The sequence below is a fragment of the Camelus dromedarius genome, chromosome 9 (genome assembly GCF_036321535.1).
Source record: "Camelus dromedarius isolate mCamDro1 chromosome 9, mCamDro1.pat, whole genome shotgun sequence".
In the NCBI taxonomy this organism is placed as follows: Eukaryota; Metazoa; Chordata; class Mammalia; order Artiodactyla; family Camelidae; genus Camelus; species Camelus dromedarius.
Genome location: NC_087444.1, coordinates 49,714,247 through 49,738,758, shown reverse-complemented (window position 1 = coordinate 49,738,758; position 24,512 = coordinate 49,714,247). Strand labels below are relative to the sequence as shown.

At 39.4% G+C, this 24,512-nt stretch overlaps 1 protein-coding gene across 2 annotated transcripts in view; it reads left to right on the top strand.

Annotated features, from left to right (window-relative positions):
- The window catches only part of TENT4B (terminal nucleotidyltransferase 4B), a 57,441-nt gene that overhangs the window by 18,546 nt on the left and 14,383 nt on the right, over positions 1-24,512 (top strand). For both annotated transcript variants that reach the window (XM_064489185.1, XM_010990087.3), the window contains exon 2: positions 23,583-23,706. In XM_064489185.1, the coding sequence (XP_064345255.1) occupies positions 23,583-23,706 (124 nt within the window). The remainder of the gene's footprint in view (positions 1-23,582; positions 23,707-24,512) is intronic.

Below are 24,512 nucleotides of genomic sequence, written 5' to 3'. Positions count from 1 at the left end.
AATAAAACGACTTCAAAACAGTTATGTGGGCAACAGACATCATTTTAATGAGGTAAAGTTTGACTGAGGCCTTGTAACACTATTCTTTGGATTAAAAGTAAAAATGCTTATTAAGGAATTTGAGATTATGTGTAAGATTTTTTTTTTTAATTTGGCCTTGTACTAAAAGTGCTTTCTTCCTCCTTTTTTTTTTTTTTTTTTTTTTTGGCAGAGAGGGCGTTTGGGGTTGTTTTTAAGCAAGGAAGAGCATTTATATTGTTGGAGAGGTGCAGAGGGAAGTATGTTTTTGAATGTAGATGTGAAGACAGTGTGCCTGCAATGCCCTTTATCAATTAGATTCAGACCACCTGTGTTCATATAGATTTGAATTCCCTTAATGGAATGTTAGGTAAATCACATGCAATTTATGACTCACAGATTTTTCTTGTTATAATTATGTAAGTAGGGCATGAATTTATTCTCCTAGTAAAAACTCAAAACACTGCAGACAAGTCAGGAGTCTCATGTGACCACCATTCTAGTTCTCAGCCCCAGCCTCTTCCTCAGAGGTAGCGTTGGTTCCAGTGTACTGTGGATTCTCCCAGAACATTTCCTACCTGGTAGAATGGCCAAAGAAAATACATACTATGTTGTAACTTTTGCTTTTTTCCATATAATAGATCTTGGAAAATTTTTCATGTCAGTTGAAGTGCTATGTAGAATTCAACTGTATAGCTGTACCATAATTTTTAAAGCCATTTTCCTACTGGTGAACACAAATGTTGATTTCCACTGTTTCCTGTTGCAGTGCTGAAGTGAGCATTCCCATGGATGCCTTTGTGTGCACGTGTGCTGTGGTTGCTGGGGAAGGGTTGTCTAGTTAAATGCTAAATTGACCTCCAGGCAGGCCATGCTGCAGAGGTGTTGAGTTGAGGAGTGAGGGACTCGGGAGAATTTTCTGGACTTCATTGAACTTGCAAATATTTGAGTGAGAACACAGAGTAGCAGGACATATTAAGTTTTTTCTTTATGATTGTCAAAAATATGAGGAGTGTTTTGGGTTTGCTCTGCAGATCCTGAATGTCTGCATGCCTGGTGCCAGTGTACTGGCTGCCGACTTGGAAACAGTTTATAAAAAATGCTGAATTAGGTTAGTGATGTGAAGATGATTAACAGATAATGGTAGCCAGAATAATTGTGTCAAAACAGCAAAAAATACCAAGAGAATTTGATGAGTTCTGCGTTTTCTTTGGTGATTGCCTTTCGTAATCGTGTTAGAAGCTTTAGGTTGTATATTTAATAATTTTTCTTGTATATTTGATCAGCTTGACTACAGTGTAACAACAAACATGCCAGTTGAAAGAAGCGCTTCACTAAAAAGTATCGACTATTTATTACTCTCCATATACTCTTATTTATGTCACTGTAAAATATCCATTTTTAAAAAGACTAATTTCCTTCTACATGAAAGATCTTAGTGCTTCCCCTGTTTTGCATTTTGCATGGTCTTTTCCATGTATTTACGCAGTTTACAATGCAGCTTTTTGCAGGGGGATAAAACATGTTTTCCTGTGTGACTATACCAGAGTTTACTTAAGCACTCCCCTACTGTTGGGCATCTAAGCTGCTCTTTATTTTCTATTGTGGATGAAGCTTGAGAAGCATACTTGTAAATGTTATTTACTTTTCAGCTAGTTTCTTTATCTGTGCTCCTCAAAATAAGATGGCTGTGTTTCTCAATGTATGTTGTCAGAAAGATTGTGAGGGTAACCATGAATGAGGGGAAGCGTTACTGCTTTTCTGAATACTCCCAGGCTCCTCTGTTCTCCCCCCAAGTAGATTAGGTTTTATCAGTTTACTTACTTCTGCCTTTGTGAGATTTTTGCCCACTGGGTTTGTCGGTGCATGTGTTTGTGTTTTGAGGTGTGTGTAAATGTGTTAGCTGCATTGTCATTCTACTTTGAAGTTTCACTAGTCAGATAGTATTGTAGTTTTTCTCACGTATATCACTTTCTTATCTGAAAGTGAGTTACTAGTGGATTTAGCACCATTGAATTAGAACCTTGGCTGCTTGTCCTTGACCAGAAGATCATATGCCCAGAAAAGAGGTAAGGTGAGAGATTCAGTAGTTCCAGAAATGGATGATGTGTCTTCCAAAGGAGAATGCCAAAGAGTTCAGATTTATGTAACGTTACATAACATGAGACGAGGCTCCCTGAGTAATGGCGAATTTAAGGACATACAGTATGCGCCCATTGGCAAGGAAACTAATGGTGAAAGGGATTTTGTTTTTTGACCCCCTGTGGATGCTTGATGATCACCCTGGGAAAGCAGCAGTGCCCAGGAGGGAGCTGAGATGGGCAGACACAGATTCATGGACTCACTAGTGACATGTGGAGAAGCTGGGACTCTAGACTTAGACTGATTTCCATTAAAAGCTCTGAAGGCCTTAGATAAGCATTGACCCTGGGATTCCTAGGCCCTCTTAATATTTTCGGTATTTCAGAAGAGATAACGATTTGCTTGTTTACCTTGGTCCATGTGCTAATTAAAATGTCAAATTGTTTTGTTTTAGGTTTGTATGAGTCATTTATTACCTGGGTATAGAAGTCTTCTTTTTATTGACTTATAGATTCTCCTGTTCCTCTTATTTTGCTTTGTGGTAACATATAAGTTAAGGCAGGATCTTTTTAGGGCTGTAACAGCAGCTTGTCCTCCCTCCTTCCCTTTCTCCTTCCTTCCTTCTTTCCTTTTTCTTTCTTCCTTCCTTTCTTTTTCTTTTCTTTCTTCTTTCTTTCTCTCTTTCTCTTTCTCTCTTTCCTTCCTTTCTCTTTTTTCTCTTTCTCTCTTCTTTCTTTCCCCAATAACAGCCTCATTGAGGTATGTACATTTCAGATTTTTTTTTTTAGCATTTTCACAGATTTGTGCAGCTATCATCAGAGTAAGATTTAGAACAGTTTTATCACCTCAGAAAGAAACCTCATATCCATTAGCAATTACTTTCCATCTTTCCCCAGAACTCCTCAGTCCTAGGCAACTAGCAGTCTACTTACTGTCTCTATGGATGTGCTTATTTTGGACATTTCGTATAAATGGACTCATATAATATAGGTGTCCTTTCGTGTCTGCCTTCTTTCACTTGGCCTACTGTATTTAAGGTTCACCCATGTTGTAACATGCATCAAAATTTCATCCCTTTATGTGGCTGAATAACATTCCATTGTGTCCACATTTTGTTTATCCATTCATCAGTGATGGACACTTGGAATGTTTCCACTTTTTGGCTATTGTGAATAATGCTGCTATAAACAGTTTTTGTGTGGGCATACACTTTCAGTTCTCTTGGATAATTACCTAGGAGTGTTCCCCCTTTTGGTTCTTAGTGTCATTTTGAGCCGGGTGTGCTTTTACGTCTCCCATACTTACATGGAGAGAGTGTTTAGGCTAAAAAAAAAAAAAAAAAAATAGTCGTGTGTGTGTGTGTGTGTGTGAGAGAGAGAGAGAAGGAGAGAGAGATGCATACAAGTTGATGCATATATGTATTCAATTTTGACAAAGTTCAGTTTATCTATTTTTTTTTCTTTTGTTGCCTGTGCTTTCGGTTTTATAGCCAAGAAATCATTGCCAATTCACCGTCACGACTCTCTAGTGTTTCTTCTAAGAATTTTATAGTTCTAGTTCTTAAGTTTAGATCTTTGATCCCTTCTGAGTTAATGTTTGCATATGGTGTAAGGCAAGGGTCCAGCTGTATTCTTTTGCACATGGATGTCTGATTTCCCCAGCATCATTTGTTGAAAAGACTGTCCTTTCCTGTTGACTGCTCTTTGCACACTAGCTTAAGTTATTTTTATATAATGTAAGAATGCACACAAGTATTAATTTCTTATGCTTAAAAGATTATAAAGACAAAGCAGATTAACAAATTAAATACAAGTGAAATGACAGATTCAATAAAATTAACTTTATGAGACGGGTGATGTTTTACTCAAATTGCTATTCTCAATGTGAATATGGTATATATCGCCTGCTGTGGCTGGGAATGCTTTGGAAATGCCTTCATTACCTTGCACTCAGTTCTCTCATCACTTTTCTCTATTCTGAAAACTGTACAGTTTTTCAGGGGTGCTGTTTGAGTTTTATTTGGCACATGTGTGCAATATATGTATCAGGTCTTACTCTGCTCTTGACTCTTAGTACAGACCAGTTAAAATCTTCCTGTTTGGTCTTAGCCTAATGGTAAGCACAGCAGCACACATGGGCTCGGGGCATCCCTGAGCAGCTCAGCTCTCTGTTTCCAAAGAAGCGTTGGATGACACAGAACAGGCTTATGCTAATGTTATTAGAGTAATATTGAAATGAAGACACACAATTTAAAAATTCTCATGGAGAACGTATGAACTTAAAGAAATGTCTACAGACCCAGCTTGAGATACATTTCTTGGTGTTTGATGAAGGTTGCCTTATTTCCTATGCTGCTTATAAATTTAATTTGATCCCCTCAAGTTTAAACAATTAAGATAGAAATGTTGATATTCAAGTTTGACAGGAGGAGCTTGTTTTGCGCTTTTGTTTTTTGTGTTTTTTTTGCTCTACTTTTTCTGTAGTAACCGTTTATAGGGCATCTCACTGTTGTCTGCTTTACCGTTACCTAAAGATAAAGGATTCCTTACCCTTAGCTGGAGATCCATCTCTTTTTCTTAAATGCAGTAAGTTCAGTTATTCTTTTAACTTAGGGTAATTTTTTATTGCTTATTTTTCGTGCTTATATCGTATTGCTTTTTCTCTTGATTACAACCAAAATAAAAGCTTGTATTCTTAATCTCAAATCATATGTGTGTTTAAATATAATTTTACTGTCAAAAATCTGTCAAGTTGGCTTTTATTACATTACTTTTGTTTTATGTGGTTAATATAACCCTCAGATGCCATGTCTTCTCACTGTTAAATTCTCAACTGAGTTGTCCTATTTAAAGTGTGAGAATGCCAATTTAATTTTAAAATGTTGGAAGTGAATTATGGTGAGATAAAGCTGTGAAGAAAGAACCTTCATGTTCCTCTTATAGTCTTTGGCTTTTGTTTCTACTTGAAGACAACTTTTTCTTAATGCATTTTGGGGTTTTTTTCAGTTTTTTTGGTGGTGGTAGGGATTGGGTTTATTTATAAGTTTATTTTTAGAGGAGGTACTAGGGATTGAACCCAGAACCTCCTGCGTGCTAAGCATATGCTCTACCACTTGAGCTACACCCTACTCACTCTTAATGCTTTTTGAGGAAAGAACCTCTCACTTCTTTAGACAGCTCTGGGGGCAAATGGCTGGAAGTCATGAACCAAAGTCCTGGCCATCTCCTGTCAGGAGGTCCCCTTCATGCTCTTTCTGAAGCGTTGCAATGTGTAGTGCGTTTCCTGTTAGTGTGAACTCCTGTATCTAGTACCTAAAATCAAATTGTTATCTTCTGTGCATGAATCACGTCATGCCCTCATCTCATAGTAGGATGTGAATAAATATTTCTATTAAAATATAATGGTTTCCTAAATTTTTGTCAGGAAACAACCAGAGAATCATATTTATTAACAAAATGGTATTTATTTTCATCAGACTAATAACATTTATGTGAAATAACGTATTGTTATGATAGTAGGGTAGAACCTAGTTCTTCAGTGATGTGTCTCTGCTAATAGCTGCATGGTATCTAAATGAGCTGTTGGCTTCTTTTTTGCAAACAGTGCACTTTGAAACATTGTTGTAAAATACATATAAGACACTTGTTTTATGATGTAAACATTTTAAAAGGAACAGTTTAGTGGCATTAAGTACAGTTGACCCTTGAACAACACAGGGAGTAGGAGCCCAACCCTCTGCACAGTTGAAAATCTGTGTCTACCTTACAGGCAGGCCTCCCACCCCGTATACGCCATTCCTGCGTACCCGCAGTTCTGCATGTGTGGATTTGGTCAACCTCAGATCCTGTAGTACTGTAGTATTTAATCCTGGGAAAAAACCCGCCTGTAAGTGGACCCGCACAGTTCAGATCTATTATTCAAGGGTCAGCTGTACATTCACAACGTTGTGCGACCGTTGCCACTGTGTAGTTTCAGAGCATTTTATCCCCAAACAGAAACTCCATGCTTGTTACGAAGTCACTCCCCATCCTCAGGCAACCAACAATCTGCTTTCTGTCTCTATGGATTTACTTATTCTGGACATTCCCTATAAATGGATCCATATAATAGTTGGGTTTTTGTGTCTGGCTTCTTTCACTTAGTGTAATATTTTCAAAGTTTATCCGTGTTACAGCATGTATCAGTACTTCATTCCTTTTTATATCTATTGTATGGATATATCACATTTTATTAATGACAAGTCTTTTGGTTAGCTACGTTTTTAAAAATTGTGGTAAAAATTACACATAATATAAAACTGACCATTTTAACCATTTTTAAGTGTACAGTTCAGTGGCATTAAGTACATTCCCACTGTTGGCAAATCATCACTACTACTGTCCATCTCTACACATTTGTCATCTTCCCCTGTGGACACTTTGTACCCATTAGACACCAACTCGCCATCCTCTGCTCCCCAGAACCCCTGGCAAGCACCATTCTACTTTTTCTGTGACAGAGACTTGACTGTACTAGGCATTGCAAATAGTGCTGTTATGAACGTGGTTGCGCGTTCTGTTTTCAGTTCTTTTGGCTGTATACCCAGAAGTGAAATTGCTGGGTCGTACGGTAAATCTGTATCTACCTGCTTGAGGAGGTGACATGCTGATTTCCATAGCAGTTGCACCACTTAATGCTCCTGTTAGCACAAGTGATGTAAGTTCTGGTTTTTCCACACCCTCACCAACACCTGCTGTTTTCTGTTTTTTTGATAGAAGCCATCCTCACGGCTACTTAAAAAAAAATGTATTTTAAGTTATAATGTATGGCTAAATTTTAAAGCATAGCTAAGCACTGAGCAGTTAACACTGAGGTTTTTGTTTTTTATCAGTAACAAGCGTAACCTTAGTTGACTCTTTGATAGGAACTGGGATGGAAGATGCTGAGGAGACAGTTGTTTCTATAGTACTTCTAAAAACTGTAAGTACAAAAAGTGTAGATTTCTTTTTCCCCAAGTAATGTACAAGGCAGTGCACAGAAATACATGGTGTAACTTGGTAGACTTGATCTATCAAATTAATAGTCTTGGGTCTGTTATGGAGCCTACATATAGATCAGGGTTCAGTAAACTTTTTCTATAAAGATAGTAAATATTTTAAGCTGCTTTTTTAGGTTCTAAGGTCTCTCTCTGTCTCAGCTACCCAGCTCTGCTCTTGAAATTCACAAAAGCAGCCACTGACAATTTGTAAATGAATAAGCATGGCTACACAATATTCCAATAGAATTTTATGTATGTACACTGAAATTTGAATTGCATATAATTTACACCTATCCCAAAATATTATTATTCAACCATTTAAAATGTAAAAACATTCATACCTTGGGGGATGGGTTTGGCCTGTGGATGTGGTTTGTTGACCTCTGTATAGAGGAATTGGTGGATTTTAGAGGTGGTGTGGAACTCATGTGATACTTGAATTATTTGTTGAAATGCTTTGGAGTTAGCTTTTTGGTCTGGACCAAAGGGCCAAGGGCTAAGGGAGTCAGACTGCTGGAGAGTAATAGTAAGCTCAGAGTAGCAGATCCTGGACTCTCAGATGGAACAAAGATTAAGTGATTAAATCAACATCTGGCAGTGCTTGGCACATCGTCACCTTCCATAAGTCTTTATGAGAATGTCAGTAATGAGAAGGATGAGGGAAGCCTGGTCTGAAAAGGATTAGGGGGTGGGGGTGTGGCTGGTGGCCGCCATGTTAAGTGGCTGCTGTTTTGGTGGACCTGCCTTACAGAAGTGACTAGTCATACTCTCTTAGCGTCCTGGTGTATGTGTAAGCTCGTGAGGACTCGAGACAGCTGAAGCCTGAGAAGGTTAGCAGGACTCTGAAGTGTACAAGTGCCAGGCGGTGGGCTTGGGCCACACGGAGCTGCCGAATGGGCGTTCATGTCCCTGTTTTACAGATGTGGACACTGATACTGAGGGCAGCTGGTAGCTTTTGAAAGGTCACTCAGCTAGAAAAGTCTTAGCTGGGTTTGAGACTAATTTTGCCTCTGTGATCCTGATGGTTGGCATGTTAACAAGTGAGATCCTTTTCCCAGATTTGGTTCTGCCATTGATTTTCTGTGTGATTTTAGGGAAGTCAGTTATTCCCTATTTAAAAAAAAAAATTCTTTTAGTTAGAAAGTAACTTCTGCCTAGCCTCCCTTCACAGGATTATTGTGGATGATTGAATTAGGCAATAGGTAAGAGCTCTTTGAAAACTATGAGGTGCCATACAGAAGGGAGATGCTTTGTCAAGGTGAAGCCCTCTCTGACATGCACTCCTGCCCCATCAGTATCGCTCTCAAAGCCTAGCACCAGAACTGGGAGCTTGGTTCTTTGGAGAAACCCTTAAGCTCTCAGTGAGTTTACTTTTCTTTAATGCCTGTATTAAGTATAATAGAAGCTAAAGAGGGAAGGGGCGAAAATCAGAAGGTCATGGTAAGAATGAGCTGATAACAAAGCAGCAGAGCCCACATTTAGACCCCAAGCTGCTCTGAGTGATGCTGGACAGCCATGGGTGTGCACAGTGATGGCCAGAGTTACGGAAACAGAGTGAAGGCTTTAAATTATGTCTAATAGAGCAATAAAGCATATTTTTCATCATTAAGTTTTAGCACGTAGACGGAAGTTTGGCGATACTTACCGTATTTCATTTTCTGTTAGTGAAGAGGCACTGTTTTATTATTATTACAGGGCCTCTTTAAAATTGTCAAAGTGTTTGCAAGAGTCTTCTCAAAAATGTCTACGTATAAATATATATACATTTTGTAGGCTATCTAATAGATCTTATTTTGTCCATAGGTCTTACAGTTTTGTTTATAGGGGTTAAGGATAAATTTAGCGAGAATCTTTACAAGGTTGATGAGTAAGCATTATTACGAGAAAGTGCTGCGTGGCCAACTGTAGACGTACTAGAAATCCTCTTGAAATAGTAAAATGAGGCCTCACCTCAGAGTAGAAGAAATAGTCATTGTAGAAGAACTTTACAGTATGTTGCAAGTAGATGTGACTGCTGACAACTTTGGCAGGTTTTAAGAGAAGTTAGGCAGTAAATTTAACGTATGTGCAGTTGACTTTTGAGCAGCAAGGGGGTTAGGGACGCCAACTCTGCAGCTGAAAATGCATGTATAACGTCCAGCCCTCTGTGTCTACAGCTTGTCGGTGTTGGCGGTTCCTCTGTATCCGCGGAGTCAAACAATGTGGATCCTTTAGTACTGCAGTCTTTATTGAAAAAAATCTGTGTGAGTGGACCTGCACAGTTCAAACCTGTGTACTTAAAATACATCTGATGAAACAGTGCCAGGTTCAGATGATTTTTGTTATCAGTGTTTAAACTTCTGTGCACATCCAGAAAACATATTTTCCTGTGATCTGCTGGTTGGCTGCTCGATGAAAGTATCAAGTGAATTATTTCCATTTTGTTTTGTCTGCTGTTTATTGGGTTAAGGACGTTACCTAGTTGGGAGTATGTGGGGGGCGGGGCGAGGGGGAGTTGACTTATTAGAATAGTGGGTTTCTGTTTGACTTGAAATATTTTTGTTGTTGCTATTATATTAGTGGCTTGTTTGTGAAATTTGTTGAAGCCACATACCTAGAGTTATAGCGTTTAATTTAATCACCATTCATAGTTGTCATTGTCATTATGAAAGGAAGAAGCTACCATGTTGCTTTATTCTGGCAAAAAGTGTAACAGATGCTTGTTGAAAATAACTTCATTGAGGGAAGCCTTAAATGAAATTTGTCTGTTAAAAAGAGTACAACTTGAGTAAACTAGAAATATGCAGACACTTTCATAGCCTGATAATGAGTGGTACTTTCAAACCAATTTACAACATTATGTGAAACCCTAGAAACAGTTCCTATTAAAATCAGGAGCAAGACGCTGATGCCGCCCTTACCAGTATTATTTGGCCTGGCCTTGGTGATTCTAGCCCATGCAGCTGGGCTAGAAAATTGTCTAGCTTATTACAAAATAAACATACCAAAGTCATTAGCTTTCTATGTAACAGTCAGAAAATATAATTTTAAAAAAGAAAAAAGACTTCACTCACTACAGCATCAAAACCCTCAAAGTAATTTAAAACACAGCTAAAAATGTGAAGAAAATGAAAAAAGTTACAGTGAGTGGCATAAAAAACTCAAAGATGTTCAGTTCATTAGTTTGTTAATTAATGTAATACAAATAAAAATTCCAGTGAATTTTTTCTGAGGGTGAGGGGAGTGACTTGTTCAAATGATTCTCAGGAGCTGCTGGAAGAATAAACAGGCAAGAATAGCCATGAGAACCATAGTTTTGAAAACTATAGATGAGTTTGGGAAGGATTGGTTTTATACTGTCAACTATTTATAGATTTATATAAGAATTTTAAAGGGTACCCTGAGCCCTAGACTAGATAGAAATAGTAGTAGATCTGAAAAGAAAGCTTAGACCTGACCTGGCTGTGCATACAAATTTAATGTCTGAGCAGAGGCTTTGTGTGTAAATCAAGTGTGAAGGAAAGAAAATCAACCATCTTGGTTTAAGCAAAAACTAAACAAAACACTTATTTTGTACCTGGGATACCCTGGGAGTGTTACTAGCTTCAGTGACTCCAGGGGAGGCTCAAATGCTCTGTCTCCCCTGAATTTGCTTCTTTCTCAGAGTTGGCTCCATTCGCTCCTGTTACCAGTGGGCTTCCTTTTTGTAGCTAGAGGAAAAGGTGTGGTTGTTGGTATTTCTAGGCTTCTATTTTTATAGCTTGAGGTCAGAGAAGAAAATGACCTTCCTCAGCGTCTGTATGTAAAGTCCTAAGGAAGGACATCACGCAGACTGCTGGGGTCACGTGCCCGTCCCTGGGCCCTGTCTGTCAGATGCTGCACTAACGGGGTCACCCATGCCTGCTTCTGTCCGGGATCCGCCGGCTCTGCTGTGCAGCCTCACTAGAATCGCAGCAACAGTACGGAGAGGAATTACTCCCCAGCAGAAGCGGTTGGGGTGGTAGAACTACTCAGGGAAGCAGGGGACCAGCTGTTGGGCAGACCAGAACATCAAGTGTATGCTCAGTCATTAAGAAAAGGATGGCTTATTTAATAATAAAGGGTGCTGGACAGTTGATTATAACTATTTGGGGGAAAAGGAAGTTATATTCCTACCTTTCACCATATTCAGTTTAATTCCAAATGAATAAGTGGTAATTAATTAGGAAAAAAGGAAGAATTTAAGTAATTAGAAGAAATATAGTCAGATTTTTAAAATGGACTTTATTTTTTTGAGCAATTTTAGGTTCACAGCCAAACTGAGTGAAAGGTACAGAGATTTCTTCCCATATTTTACCAAGGTAGTACATTTGTTAAAATGAATTGAATCTATGTTGATACATCACTATCACCCTAAGTCCATAGTTCATATTAGCACTCACTCTTGGTGTTGTGCATTTTATGGGTTTGGGTAAATGTATATCATACAGAACAGTTTCACTGCCCTAAAAGCCTTCTGTTCTCTGCCTGTTCATCCCTTCCTCCCCTCAACCAGTCATCCTTTTACTGTCTCTATAGTTTTGCCTTTTCCAAAATGTCAAATAGTTAGAATCCTACGGTACATAGCCCTCTCACATTGGCTTCTTTCACCTGGGAATATGCAGTTGAGGTACCTCCATGTCTTTTCATGGCTTTGATAGCCCATTTCTTTTTAGTGTTGAGTAATATTACTTATTTGGATGTACCACGGTTTATGTATCCAGTTACCTACTGAAGGACATATTGGTTGCTTCCAAGTTTTGACAGTTATGAGTAAAGTTGCTGTAAACATCTGTATGCGAGTTTTTGTGTGGATGTAAGTTTTCAGCTCTTTTGGGTGAATTACCAAGGAGCATGATTGCTGGATCATAAGCTAAGAGTATGTTTACTTTTGTAAGAAACTGCCAGACTGTCTTCCGAAGTGGCTGCACCAGTTTGCATTTTACCAGTAATGTATGAGAGTTCTTGTTGCTCCACATCCTTGCCAGCATTTGGTGTTGTCAGTGTTTTGGTTTTTGGCCATTCTAATAGGTGTGTAATGGTATCTCACTATTGGGTTTTTTTTTCTGTTGTTTTAGTTTGCACTTCCCTAATGACACGACGTTGAGTATCTTCATATGCTTATTTGTCATCTCTGTGTTGTTGTTTTTGTTTGTTTTTTTGCTTTGCGATGTATCTGTTTAAGTCTTGCTCATTTTTAAATTGAGTTCCTTGTTTTCTTAAACAAAACTCTTAAACTCTGAAAACAAGAGCTCTTAGTATGTTTTGGATACCAGTTCTTTATCAGATTATGTATTTTACAAGTATTTTTTCCCAGTCTGTGGCTTGTCTCTCATTCTCTTGATAGTCAGGTATTTTTCTAATCTTAAAAGTGAAAAAGCCTTTTGAAACATACAGAAGAGGGAGACTTTTAAAGCAGAGATTGCAGACTGATGGTCTAATGGCTGGATCAGACCTGTATACGTTATGTTTTATCTTGTTTAGTTTATCTTTTGAAAATTGTGTCCAAATTTTAAAATAAAAATTTTGCAGTGTATCTAGATTTCTGGCTTATCTTGCAAAATGGGGAGCATTGGCAGTGCTGGTTTCACATTCCAATGTGACAACGATTGGCCAGCATTAAGTGGCAGCTGCTTCCTTTAGATGGGATGTGGGCTTTCCAGTTACCTCTCCCTGATGAACCTCAGCATTACAGTTGCCCGTGAGTTGCCCTTTCTTTTTACAGTTATATTCATTTACCTTAGCTGTCTGTACCTTTTAGGCAAAGATTCATAGGTGTAAGTCCATAAAAAAAAAGTTTATGCACGTTGAAAAAACTTTACAAAATGGAAGGACTAACCAGAAAGAGTATTTGTTGTCTATGGGAAAATGTTAATAGCCATAATATATAAAGAATGCTAATGGACCAGTAAGCAAATAACACAAACACAACACAAAAAATAAGAAGAAAAATTTCTTTTTAAAATTATTCCCAGTAGGCTGTAAGCTTCATGATGGCAGGGACCACGTCTGGCTTACTCAACCTGGTGTCTTACTGCCTCGCTCAGTGCCTTATACTCTGCAAGTGTTTAGTAAATAGCTGATGTTTATTGAGGGTTTACTATGTGCAAAGTCAACACCAAGCCCTGTGCGAAGCCTTTTCCATACTCTTGTTTAATCCCTTCAGAAACTTTCCAAGGTGGTAGATACTGTTGTCCTCATTTTGCAGGTGGGAAGTGAGCCCGGGGAGGTGTAGGGCACTTACCCAGGCGTTCCTGGTCAGTGGGATGCAGAGGTTTGATTCCAGCTCATGCTTTTTAAACTTATGTGTTAATTCTACCTAATAGCCTATTGGAATGAGTTGAAAAAGAAAGAATACAAATGTTCAGTAAACATGGAGAAAATTCCTAACCTTATTAGGAATCAAAGAATAAAAGCAAAACACTCCACTTTGGTGTGGAGGTTGGGAGGTACCCTCATGCATTTCTGTGGGAGACTGTATCAGCATCCATTCTGGTGGAGGGCACTCTGGGAATATTCCTCAAAAGTGTTAACTCTTCATATTTTTTCACCAAGGGGTTCCACTTCTGCGAATTTGTTCTAAGAGAAAAATGAGACTTGATTACAGATTTATGTGCAAAGATAGCATTATATTGTTAATTATAGTGATGAAAAATTGGAAGCAGCCTAAATGCTCGGTGATTAAGGAATTGGTAGAATAAATTAAGGTACACAGGCATACCTTGTAGAATGCAGGTTCAGTTCCAGACCACCGCAACAAAGCGAATATTGCAATAAAGTGAGTGACACAAATTTTTTGGTTTCCTAGTGCATATCAAAGTTATATTTACACTATTCTGTAGTCAATTAAGCGTTGAGTAGCATTATGTCTAAAAAAAAATGTACATACCTTAATTTAAAATACTTTATTGTTGGGGGAAGAGTATAGCTCAAGTGGTAGAGCACATGCTCAGCATGCAAGATGTCCTCGGTTCGATCCCCAGTACCTGCACCAAGCAGAAACAAAGGAATAAACCTAATTACCTTCCCTCATAAAAACAAACAAAAATAATAATAAAATTAAATTAAAAATACTTTATTGCTAAAAAATGCTAATCATCATGTGACAACACAAGGTTGCCACAAACCTTCAGTTTGTAAAAAAAAAAATGCAGTATCTGCAAATCACAGTAAAGCAAATTGCAATAAAATGAAGTTTGTCTGTATTCAAATACTAGAATAATATGCAGTCATCACAAATTGACTTTTATAGCATCAGATGACACGCACAGTGACCATGATATAGCTACTGTGTTTTTCCACTGACTCTACAGTGTTACAGGGAGTAAAGCATTTGGCAGCAGGGGTTTGGTGAGGGTATGTGTCTGGTACGTAGTCACCACCGGCTGTGTTTGCTGCTGTTTAGAAGGTGATTTTTAAGTGAGTTTTTTTTTTTTCCCCCTGTGTATTTTTCCAAACAGCTATAAATTCCCATATTTCTTTCAGAGTTTATTTTGTTGTTGTTAATTTTGAAAGAATATAGGACCTCATAAAGTCAACCTGAATTTATAAGCATTATGTTTTTGGTGTATGTATAAATGAATTCTTTGTGAATCAATTGGCTTTTGTCTTTTTCAGTTAAGCTTTAAAAAATTCTGTAAACATTACCAGCACTTATCCAAAAGATCTCAACAGTACAGGAAAAAAAAAATAGTTAATTGTGAAACCCTTTATCCAGGTTAGCCTTGTTCCTGATTCCATTATCCAAGGTAATCATTGTTAATAGTGACGTAGGGGTCCTTGAAAGTGAGGTACCTCTGTGCTGGTCCTGTGCCTCTTTCCCCAGTACCCTGACGCACGGGAAGGCATTGCAAGCACTTGTGTATTTATGCAGCAGTGTCTCTTCTTAAAAACATCAGTCCCTCCAACCAAAAATAAATAAATAAATGAAAAATAAATAAATAAAACTTTGGTATTAAAATTGCATGGGTTAAACGTATCCACATTTCATTATTATATTTAAGAATATAACTTCCCTCCTTCCCTCCAAAATAAATAAAAATAAAATAGTTGGACAGAAAAAGAGAATATAACAAACTTCTGTGGAATGAACTGTTCTTACTGACATTTGAAATTTGTGGAAATGGAAAGATTCAGCCTCATTTATTTGTTTTTTCACTCAGCAAATATTTGAGGACCTTCTCCTGGGGGATAAATCTATTAGATAAGCTTTTATTTCAAGACATTTGCTCTTAGTTGGGAAATACTATCACCTATTCTTTGAGCTTCCCAACTGTGTCCAAGTTTACGTCTACTCAGAGTGGTGGGGGGAGTTCAGAATTTTTACTGGAAGTGGAGAGAGTTGATGACTAGAATTAGATAAAGCAACTCTTAGGTAACAGTTTCTTCCCTCTTTTCTCTTTTCCTTTTCTTTGTACGCGCTTGAAAGAAGTGACAGGGTTGGGTGGCAAAAGTAAGAGGCTTGGGAGAAGTCAGATGGTTTTCATTATCTCTCTTCGGAGCAGTAAAGGGAGAAGGGACAGAGAGGAAATCAAATGAAAAAACCATCCTTCTGAAACATTGTCCTCATAAAACTGTGGTCCAGAAATTGAGAGCACCAGACGATGGCATTTTTTAAAGGAATGCTCTGATTTCTAGGAAAGCAGGTATGAGCACCTCTTAAAAGAAGAAAAAAAGTGAAAACTTTATAATCTAGAACACAGAGACAAGTATCTGCTCTGTAGTTTTACTGCCGTGTCCTAACCAAGGAGGGGCTGACATAGCAAATGGGACATTCCTTAATCATGAATAACAGTTTTAAATGCCTACAAAGTTTGCAAACCTAAGATATGTAGACTCTTTTTCCTTTTAAATAATTTTACGTCATCATCCATATTTTCTCTCTTCCTTGTTTTTTTAAATCTTAGGATATGGTGAGAAATGTTTGGGGTATGAAGACGTTTCTTATCTATAAATAGAAGAAGTAGAGAGTTTTTTCCTTTTAGCTTCGATACTGGTGATCTATTTAGTTAGACATGGCTTTTTTCAAGTGACATTGCTGTATCTTTATCACTACTATAGAAAATTAGACACATTGTGCAGACTTTAAAATATCAAGATAATAGGGTATTTCATTTTTGAAATACTTCTAAACCTTGGCTTTTAAAAAAATTACATGATATTTTCTTGTAGCCATATCTCTATGCACATACAGACTTATTTCCTTAGGCTATATTCTGACAAGTGGAATTACCCTCTTTAACTCTAAGGGACATCTGTAGTTTGGGGCCAAATTGTGCTTCTTTCTGGTTCTGTCATTTTTCACAGTGTGAGTGTCCATTTCCTTGGATCCTGGTACCGAGCTCATTTTAAGGCATGCAGTCTCCTTTTGTGACATGAGACATGGGTGCGGATGGATGTACACATGTCAGCCGAGGGTCCCGTTCTCCAGAAGAGCTTCTCTGTGCTGTGTCTTGGGTCTGAGGACACAGAGCTGAGTCAGAGAGTTGAGTCAGAGCAGGGAGGCCTGTAAGTGGAGGATTCACTGTGAATCCGTGTGATTGACTGCTGGGCAGAACCAGAGCTGTCAGGAGCATTGAGGAGGAACTAAAGTAATGCTGCGTCTGGGAACGTGACCAAGGAGGTGATGGTTGAGCTCTCAGAGGTTGAATAAGAAGGTATTTCAGGCACAGGCCCTGCCCTTGCAAGGGCGGGCTTCCTGAAGAGGCATGGCGGGTTCCAGCACAGTTCTTTGTGGCTGTGAGGGGAGAAGAGGGATGAAAAGGGCAGCAGGCAAGGCAGTGCTCTGATAAGGAGTTTGCAAGTGACACAGATGGCTTGAGGAATGGGACCCCAGTGATCACGTGGAAGATGGCCCAGAGAAAGAAGAAGATGGGGGCAGGGAGACCAGTTTGTTTTCTATTTGGGGAAAACAATGACTCAGGGAGGAAAATGCAAGGAGGAAGAACAGGTTTTGGAAAAGAATTAAGAATTTCATCTTGAGCTTACTGGATTTGAGGTGACGGTTAAGTAGCGGAGTCTAGCTGGCAGCTGGAAATACAAGAGAATGGGTGTGTGTGTGTGTGTGTGTGTGTGTGTGTGTGTGTGAGACAGTTTCTTTGTAAAACTTGAATTCTAGAGCCTCCTGAAGATGTCACTCATGCTGCACTGGGGATCGCCCTAGGGCTTGCTGTTACTCACTTCTCTTGGTGCCTACGTGCTTTTGAAAAAAATCAAACAGTACAAAAGCGTATATAGATCTTGCACCTCAGACCTTAGTCCCACCCCACTGCACCCCCTGCAAGAGGAACCTGCTGTGAGCAGTTTTTATTTGTTCTTTGTGTGTGTCTTTTCAATGCACATGAAAGGGATCTTGCTAAACACATTCTTTTACATTTAACAAATCTTAGGTCTTTCTCCATCAGCTTATATAGCTCTGCTTCATTCTTTTTAATGGGTTATTGGCTGTAATTGAAGGGAAGGCCAGTGAGTGCTCCTCTGATTATTTAATTGGATCCCATTGATGGACACTGAGACTGTTTCTAAATTATTTCGTGTCCCAAATCATGCTGTGATGACTAACCTTGTTCCCTCTTGGAAATGTTTCTGGAGGATGAAAATAAAGGGATATGTTTTTTAATTTATTTTTTATTTTTTGTTGTTGGGGTGGAGGTAATTAGGTCTGTTTTTTAATGGAGGTACTGGGGATTGAACCCAGAACCTCGTGCATGCTAGGCATGCTCTCTACCACTGACCTATACTCTCCCCTGAAAGATTTGTTTCTAAACAGCATTATTGAAGTTATAATTGATACTGAAAAAAACTTCGTATATTTAATATGAATATTCAACTTGGTGAGTTTGGACATATGCACACCCCTATGAAACCATCAGCACAGTCAAGGTAACAGACATATCCAGCACCTCCCAGAGTTTCTTTGTGTCCCCTCACTTGTTTTGTGGTGAGAACACAACGTTAAATCTATTGTCATTATAGGTGTATACCACAGTTTCCTTGTCTGTTCATCTGTCCGTGTGCACTTGCACTGTTTCCGTATCTTGGCTCTTGTGAACAATGCCATGAAACATGAGAGTGCAGATAGATGTTCTTCAAGATTCTGGTTTTAATAAAAGAGAATTAAAAAAATTATTTATATAAATGTTATTTATGATTTATTAATACAACCACCTCTGGAGAGGTTGTAGTAATTTATATTTTTACACATAGCATGTGAGTGTCTTTTCTGTATATCCTTGTCAAAATTGGTTATTATTAATCTTAACATTTTTGTGGAGAGGAATATCTTGTCATTGACAGTAATTGAAGAGAACTTTGTCAATGCCTTCACGTAAGTCTGAAGTTAGTAATTAAGGAGGACTTCAGTTCTGAAAACTGGAAAGCTTGACCTTGATATGACAGTGGCCTTGGGCACGTTGCAAGTTGGGCAAGGGTCCTTCAGGACGCAGTGTTCCCCTGAGCGGATTTTGGGTGAGCTGCAGGGGGCAGTGTGGAGCAGAGGGGCCGGCAGTGGGTCATCAGCCTGGCGGCATCAGGGAGGCTGACGTGTTGCCTCTGTTTTTGAGGGTACAGAGGCTCCTGAGAGACTCACAGCCCCACCCTTGCCAGCTCAACTGAAAAAGTGTGAAGCCAGGTCTTCCCTTTTATAGCTAGAGAAACTGAGCCTTGGAGAGCCATTTTGAAACTCTAGCTTTTCCTAACTCTGGCAGAACTTTTCTCAGAGAAAAAGTGATCTTTTTCTTGTCTCTATTTTGACCTAAATTATCTGTGAGGTTGTACTTTTAAAAATATGGGCACTGTTTTTTATTGCTATGTCTTCTTTGCCTTATTAAATTTTTGTGTTATCACTTTGAGATTAATGTAAATTTCATTCCAGCAAATTAATTTTGGTTCTCATTTTTTTTTGTTGTTTTTGGGGGCATCCTCTCTAGTTATATAGTGGCACTTATTTTATGTATATTTTTATTATATACTTTTCCTTTAAATGTGTTTTCTTGCTCACTTTCCCTTTTAAAAAAATACATCCATATGTTAATAGAGGCACTGTATTTTGGGTAGTCAGGAATTTTGATCACAGGAGAGGTGTATTTTATAATTTAAGATAAGAAACTTGCAAGGCTGTGTAAGTAGCATACAACACATTGATCATGTTAAGTTGTGATCCACGTGTGGGAAAAACTAAAGTTTTCTCTGGGTAGTTGAACTCAGAGGCATAAAGTTGCATTAATATGTGAAAGTAAACTTGCAGAGTTTCTCTAGTTTCCAGCCTTTATTAGGTTGTCATGTCACTCAAAAGTGTGCGAGGCATGTAGTAGCCACTCCAAAACTGGGGTTCAGTTCCTTCAGGATTTTTAAAGCACCTAGATACACATGATGCCATGCCAGTAAAACTGTGCAGCCCACAGGGATAGGGCCTCTCCAAACTATATAAAAATCTTTACTGGAAGTTTATTTCCTAAACATACCAAGATTTCTCACTTAGTTCTTTAAGCATTTTACGTGTAGCTGGTTAAGCGCAGACGAGATGGGCAGTGGTGTTTGTGTCAGGTGTGGGTGGGGAGATGACCTGGCAGGCCTGAGATGGGTTCTCTTGTTCTTACTGTTCAAGTATGGTTTTGTTTTAATAGCCCTTCTTTTTTCCCCTTATTCCTCTTTTCCCTTCCAATATGGCAATTGCAAATCAATAAAAGAAATAGGATAACCCGTAGAACCACATTTTCCAAAATAGGAAGGTGGTTCCTTGGTATAGTAAACTTGAGGGTCATCTTGTTTTAAGAGTTTGCCTCATAAACCTGCAATAACTTGCCTGCAAATTAATGTGTGAATTAAAATCCTAGAAGCCTGGTGATAAACAGGAATTTTAGAATCTCCACTTTTTACCAGGTTCAGAAGTCTTTTATAAGACTTTTGTTTGCTTCATGGTTGTCTACTTTCTTTATTTATACTTGTAGTGATGGGGACCTCACTACCCTGAAAGGCTACCCCTTTGTGTTCCCCACGGCTGTGATCATTGGACAGCACTCCTGTTCATCTGCAACCTGCCTATGGTGGAACAGTGCGGAACATACGTATTACACATCACAAAACTGCTTCAAATGAGTATTTGTTTTCATCGTTAGATGGAAACTACCCAGGGCAAGGATCATGTGTGTCCGGCCTTCTTTCTGATGCCTTGAACACTGGCACTTGGTGATGTTTAGAGAATGAATTCCTATTTCGTTTTATACGACTTGAAGATTAACTGGAAGTTGGGCTTAATATTTTTGGCCTATATTTGAATTAGAAAATGTGTAAGTGAGCCTTTGTAATGTGGTTAACAGTGAAATTTAGGAGGTTTTTTCCCAGTGGAAATGGAAATGTTTTGCAGTGATGTGCTTTCTAATCACAAATAAACTCTGATAATTCATAACAAACGACCCAGTTAGATAAAAAATTCATTTGTTTGTTGTTTATTTGTGGTCCTCATCCTTGCCAAAAGTGCAGAAGAGCAAGGTAAGCTGTAAACTCTCTAACGTCTAATCGTTTTAGCTGTTGTCTTTAAAAAGCTGAAGGCAGTGACCTTAGAGAATATATTAAAACCTGGGAAGCTTAAAAAAAAATCAGAAGGTTAAGATCTTAAGGTACCTAGAAGCATGCCAAGGAAGGCTGGACTCCACTGGGAGTCTTTGGATTCACCTGCAGAACTCCCTGGAGTTTTAAAATCTGATTTTTTCTGCAGTATTGCACAGCAGACGGGCAGAACGCTGCTATAAATCATTCCTCACCAAATGGCCCAGGGTTTGAAACTAAGGGCCGGAAAAGGCTCCTGTTGCCAACCCCTGTGCTGTGCCTGAGGACACCGAGGCTGGAAAGTGCCAGTCACTTTTCAGAAGGAACACAGCTGCCCTGAGGTGGAGCCTGAGTCTGAAACTCTAGTTTTTTGACTCTGCCTAAAAATAAAACATCCCAAGAGGCAGAAACTGTTGATTGCATACTTGGACACATTTTAAATATTATAGCCAGTGGAGGCTGGGACTTAGACATTTTTTTCTCCCTTCTTAAAACCTTTTTGAGTCCCTTGATGTTTCTGGCTTCCTGTGAATCCTGTACCTGTTCTGAACCTGAATGGGCTTTCAATTGTGGGCACATCCCTCCTTCCAGATTCCGTTACTTCAGGGCTGCTCTGCTGCCACTGTCCCCCAGGACGCTGCCCCCTGGCACTTGGCACCCTTTGCTGTTTGACAGTGCCCCTCTCCCAGCTTCCTGGTCCATCACCTGTGCTAGCCTGAGACACCGAGAGATCGTCCTCTCCCCAGCTCACCGCCAGCCACCTGGAGCCGGGCCTCCCTCCTCGTCAGCGTTCAACCCACGTTTCACAGATTTCCTTCCATTTTATACTCGTTTCTCCTCCTAATGGTAGCTCTTCACAGTTGCCCCAGTTTGATAAGGAATGCTGTTTTCATCTTCTTCTGTTCTACAGTAGTCATTGACTACATTCAGCTCATTAGCCAGCCTAGTTAGTTTTTCCTTTCATCTTGTTCATTGATTCCCCCAGCCCCTCGGGCCTCAGCCCGTGCAGGCATCCTCACTCCCCTCTTCCCGTTGCTGGTTGTGTCCTGCGGCCCAGCCATTTTGTGTGTGTGTGTGTGTGTGTGTGTGTGTGTGTGTGTGTGTGTGTGTGTGTGTGTGTGTGTGTGTGTGTGTGTGTGTGTGTGTGTGTGTGTGTGTGTGTGTGTGTGTGTGTGTGTGTGTGTGTGTGTGTGTGTGTGTGTGTGTGTGTGTGTGTTGTTTCTGGAGCCCATTTCTTTCCTGCCACCGTCCTCCAGCCTTCATTCAGTCCTTCTATAGCTGCAGTAATTTATGAGCCATTCTCTGCATCCAGTCTTGTTTCTCTGCCAGTCTATAGTTTGCACCATTGCCAGACGAATCTTAAAATGCTCCATTTTTGATTTCCCTAGTCTTTCTCAGAGGCATTTAAATAGTTCCCTGTTGCCACAGGGGAAAGTCTGAACTTAGCTTGTCACTCAAAGCCCACCGTCATCGGCGCCTGCCTTCCTCCCCAGTGCTTCTCCTCTTCCTCTGTGTGCCACGGGCTGTGCGCTTTGCTCAGAGCCCCCTAAGTGAGCCTCATACCTCTTGGTCTCTGGGAGTCTTTAGCTCCTTCATGGAGCCTTGTCTGCCAGCTGTTCTTTTCAGGTCTTTGCAGATATTCACGGCTGACCTATTCATTTGACACCTAATTCACTCACCAAACATTATGAAAGACACGCTGTTTTGCTCCCGTGAGGAATGGATTACAGAGGGGTAAGAGGGCCAGTCCCCACGGCCAGGAAGCTTGTCTGTGTCACCTGGATTCATATCGTTTTGTCTTTAGGTCTGCTAGATCAGAAGTGTAAATACAGAGGCCAGACATTTTGTGTAAATTGTACACTCACACCGTCCCCCCCAGATACACCCTAAATTACAGAATTTGAAACTACTAAAGATGGGAGGGTCCTGATACCCTGATTATTAGGGGAAAACTTGGAGGGATGCAGTGGGCTGATGTCAGTAAGGACAAGCTATTATGAGATGTTTCAGGGCTGCAGCTCATTATTCCTATCACTACACAGAACATTTCTTTTCCTCAGATCACTCACCATGTCCACAAATACAGTAAAGCTATGATAGTTTTAGGGGCTTTGAGCTGCAAAATCCGTTCCCATGTGACCTTTCCTCCTGGGGCTCTGTTTTCTTGGTTAAAGAGTTGCACTTAGCCTAGAGTTTGCTACTAACCAGAAAGATGTGCTCATTGGGTAAGCACCATATAAGCAGAGTCTGTGATTAGAAATTGTAAGCGGGCACCACTGATTATTTTAAAGTGAGGCTAGAAAGAATTTTTAAAAAGCACTGCAAACCCAGTTCTCACATGTCCCCATATTAAGCCCTAACTTGAGCATCAGAGTAAAATATTTTGGCCTAAATTGCTGAGTTTCCAGGTGCTGGAAGCATTAAAACAGTCTTTCTCTAGTTAGTCAGACGTACATGTGTGGTGTATGTGTGTAACTGTGTAATTGATTATATTATACCTGCATATTAGGGCTTATTGGAAACAGGCTATTAAGAAATAAAGTCAATTAAAAAAAAAGGGAAGAAAAAAAAAAGATAAGCCAAGCTTTACTCTTGAAATTTAAAAAATGTTTAAATCACCAGCATCTAGCAAGTATTTTGCACAGGCAGATAATAAAGTGCTGTGAGAGCTACTAGTACACGTCCATTAAGAATTACTGGAATTTGGAATTTCTTATTTAATTATTTTGGCATCTTTGATTAAATTTTGTACGTTCCCATTTTAGCTGCTTATGAACTGTAATATTAACATTTAAGGTGAGAAATCTATGAATATAAAATCATCAGCTAAGTTACAAGACTTAATTAGATAAGACTATTTAAGATAATGATTTCTCATTAGATTGGCTCTGCCCACACTAACTTTCCTGCCTTTTTTCTTCAGTCTGCATGAAGAAATCAGTGATTTTTATGAATACATGTCTCCGAGACCAGAGGAGGAGAAGATGCGGATGGAGGTGGTGAACAGGATCGAGAGTGTGATTAAGGAGCTCTGGCCCAGCGCTGACGTGAGTACCTGTCTGGGTGGCTGGGTGCTCAGGGTAGTGCCCCTTTCTGCAGGATGGAGAGCGTGTGTCCACATCCCACTCGCAGCCCTCACATGCAGGTGCGTGTGCATCCTTAGGATTGTGGTCTAATGAAATTTTAAAGGCAAACAATTTTCTTCAGCCTTTAGAATTTTGGGCTTCCTAATTATGTGCATTGAATCGCATGACTTACTTAAACTCTTTGCAGTACTGAGTAGCAACTACTAAAGGCAAGGTATATTTAAGAATCACTCATACAAAGAGAAGAAAGATAGATCAGGCCTCGTTGGAGTAGTCCGTTGTTTGAATGTGATGTATCAGAACCCCGTTACTATTTTGTTCCAGCCTGCTGGTATAAACATGTAATTGTTTATAGCTGAATGAAGATGTCAGGTAGGAATCTCTTATGTCACTGGAAGTTCATTTTCATAGGCTAACGCAGGTGTGTGTTCTGCTCTCCTGAAACTTTTCTTCTCTCTTTCTAACCACTCCTTGTCTCCCAGTACAGCCCTCCCCACCCAGTGAATAAAACCTTTAGCCAAGATTTCCTCTTCTTATTTGTGGTTCTTATTGCAGACGCACACTTTTTAGGGCTCCTTTGAGGGTCTGTTCTCCAATTTTGTGGATTCAAAGAAGTAACTTTTAATTAGAGTCCATTATACTGTGTTATAGAGCTTTTCTTTAGACTCTGCCTTGGGGTAGTGAAGGCGAAAATAGGGAAGTGTTTTTGGTCCAATTGGCAAAACAAAGAAGCTTCAAATAAGATACTGAAGGTACAGGGAAGAGGG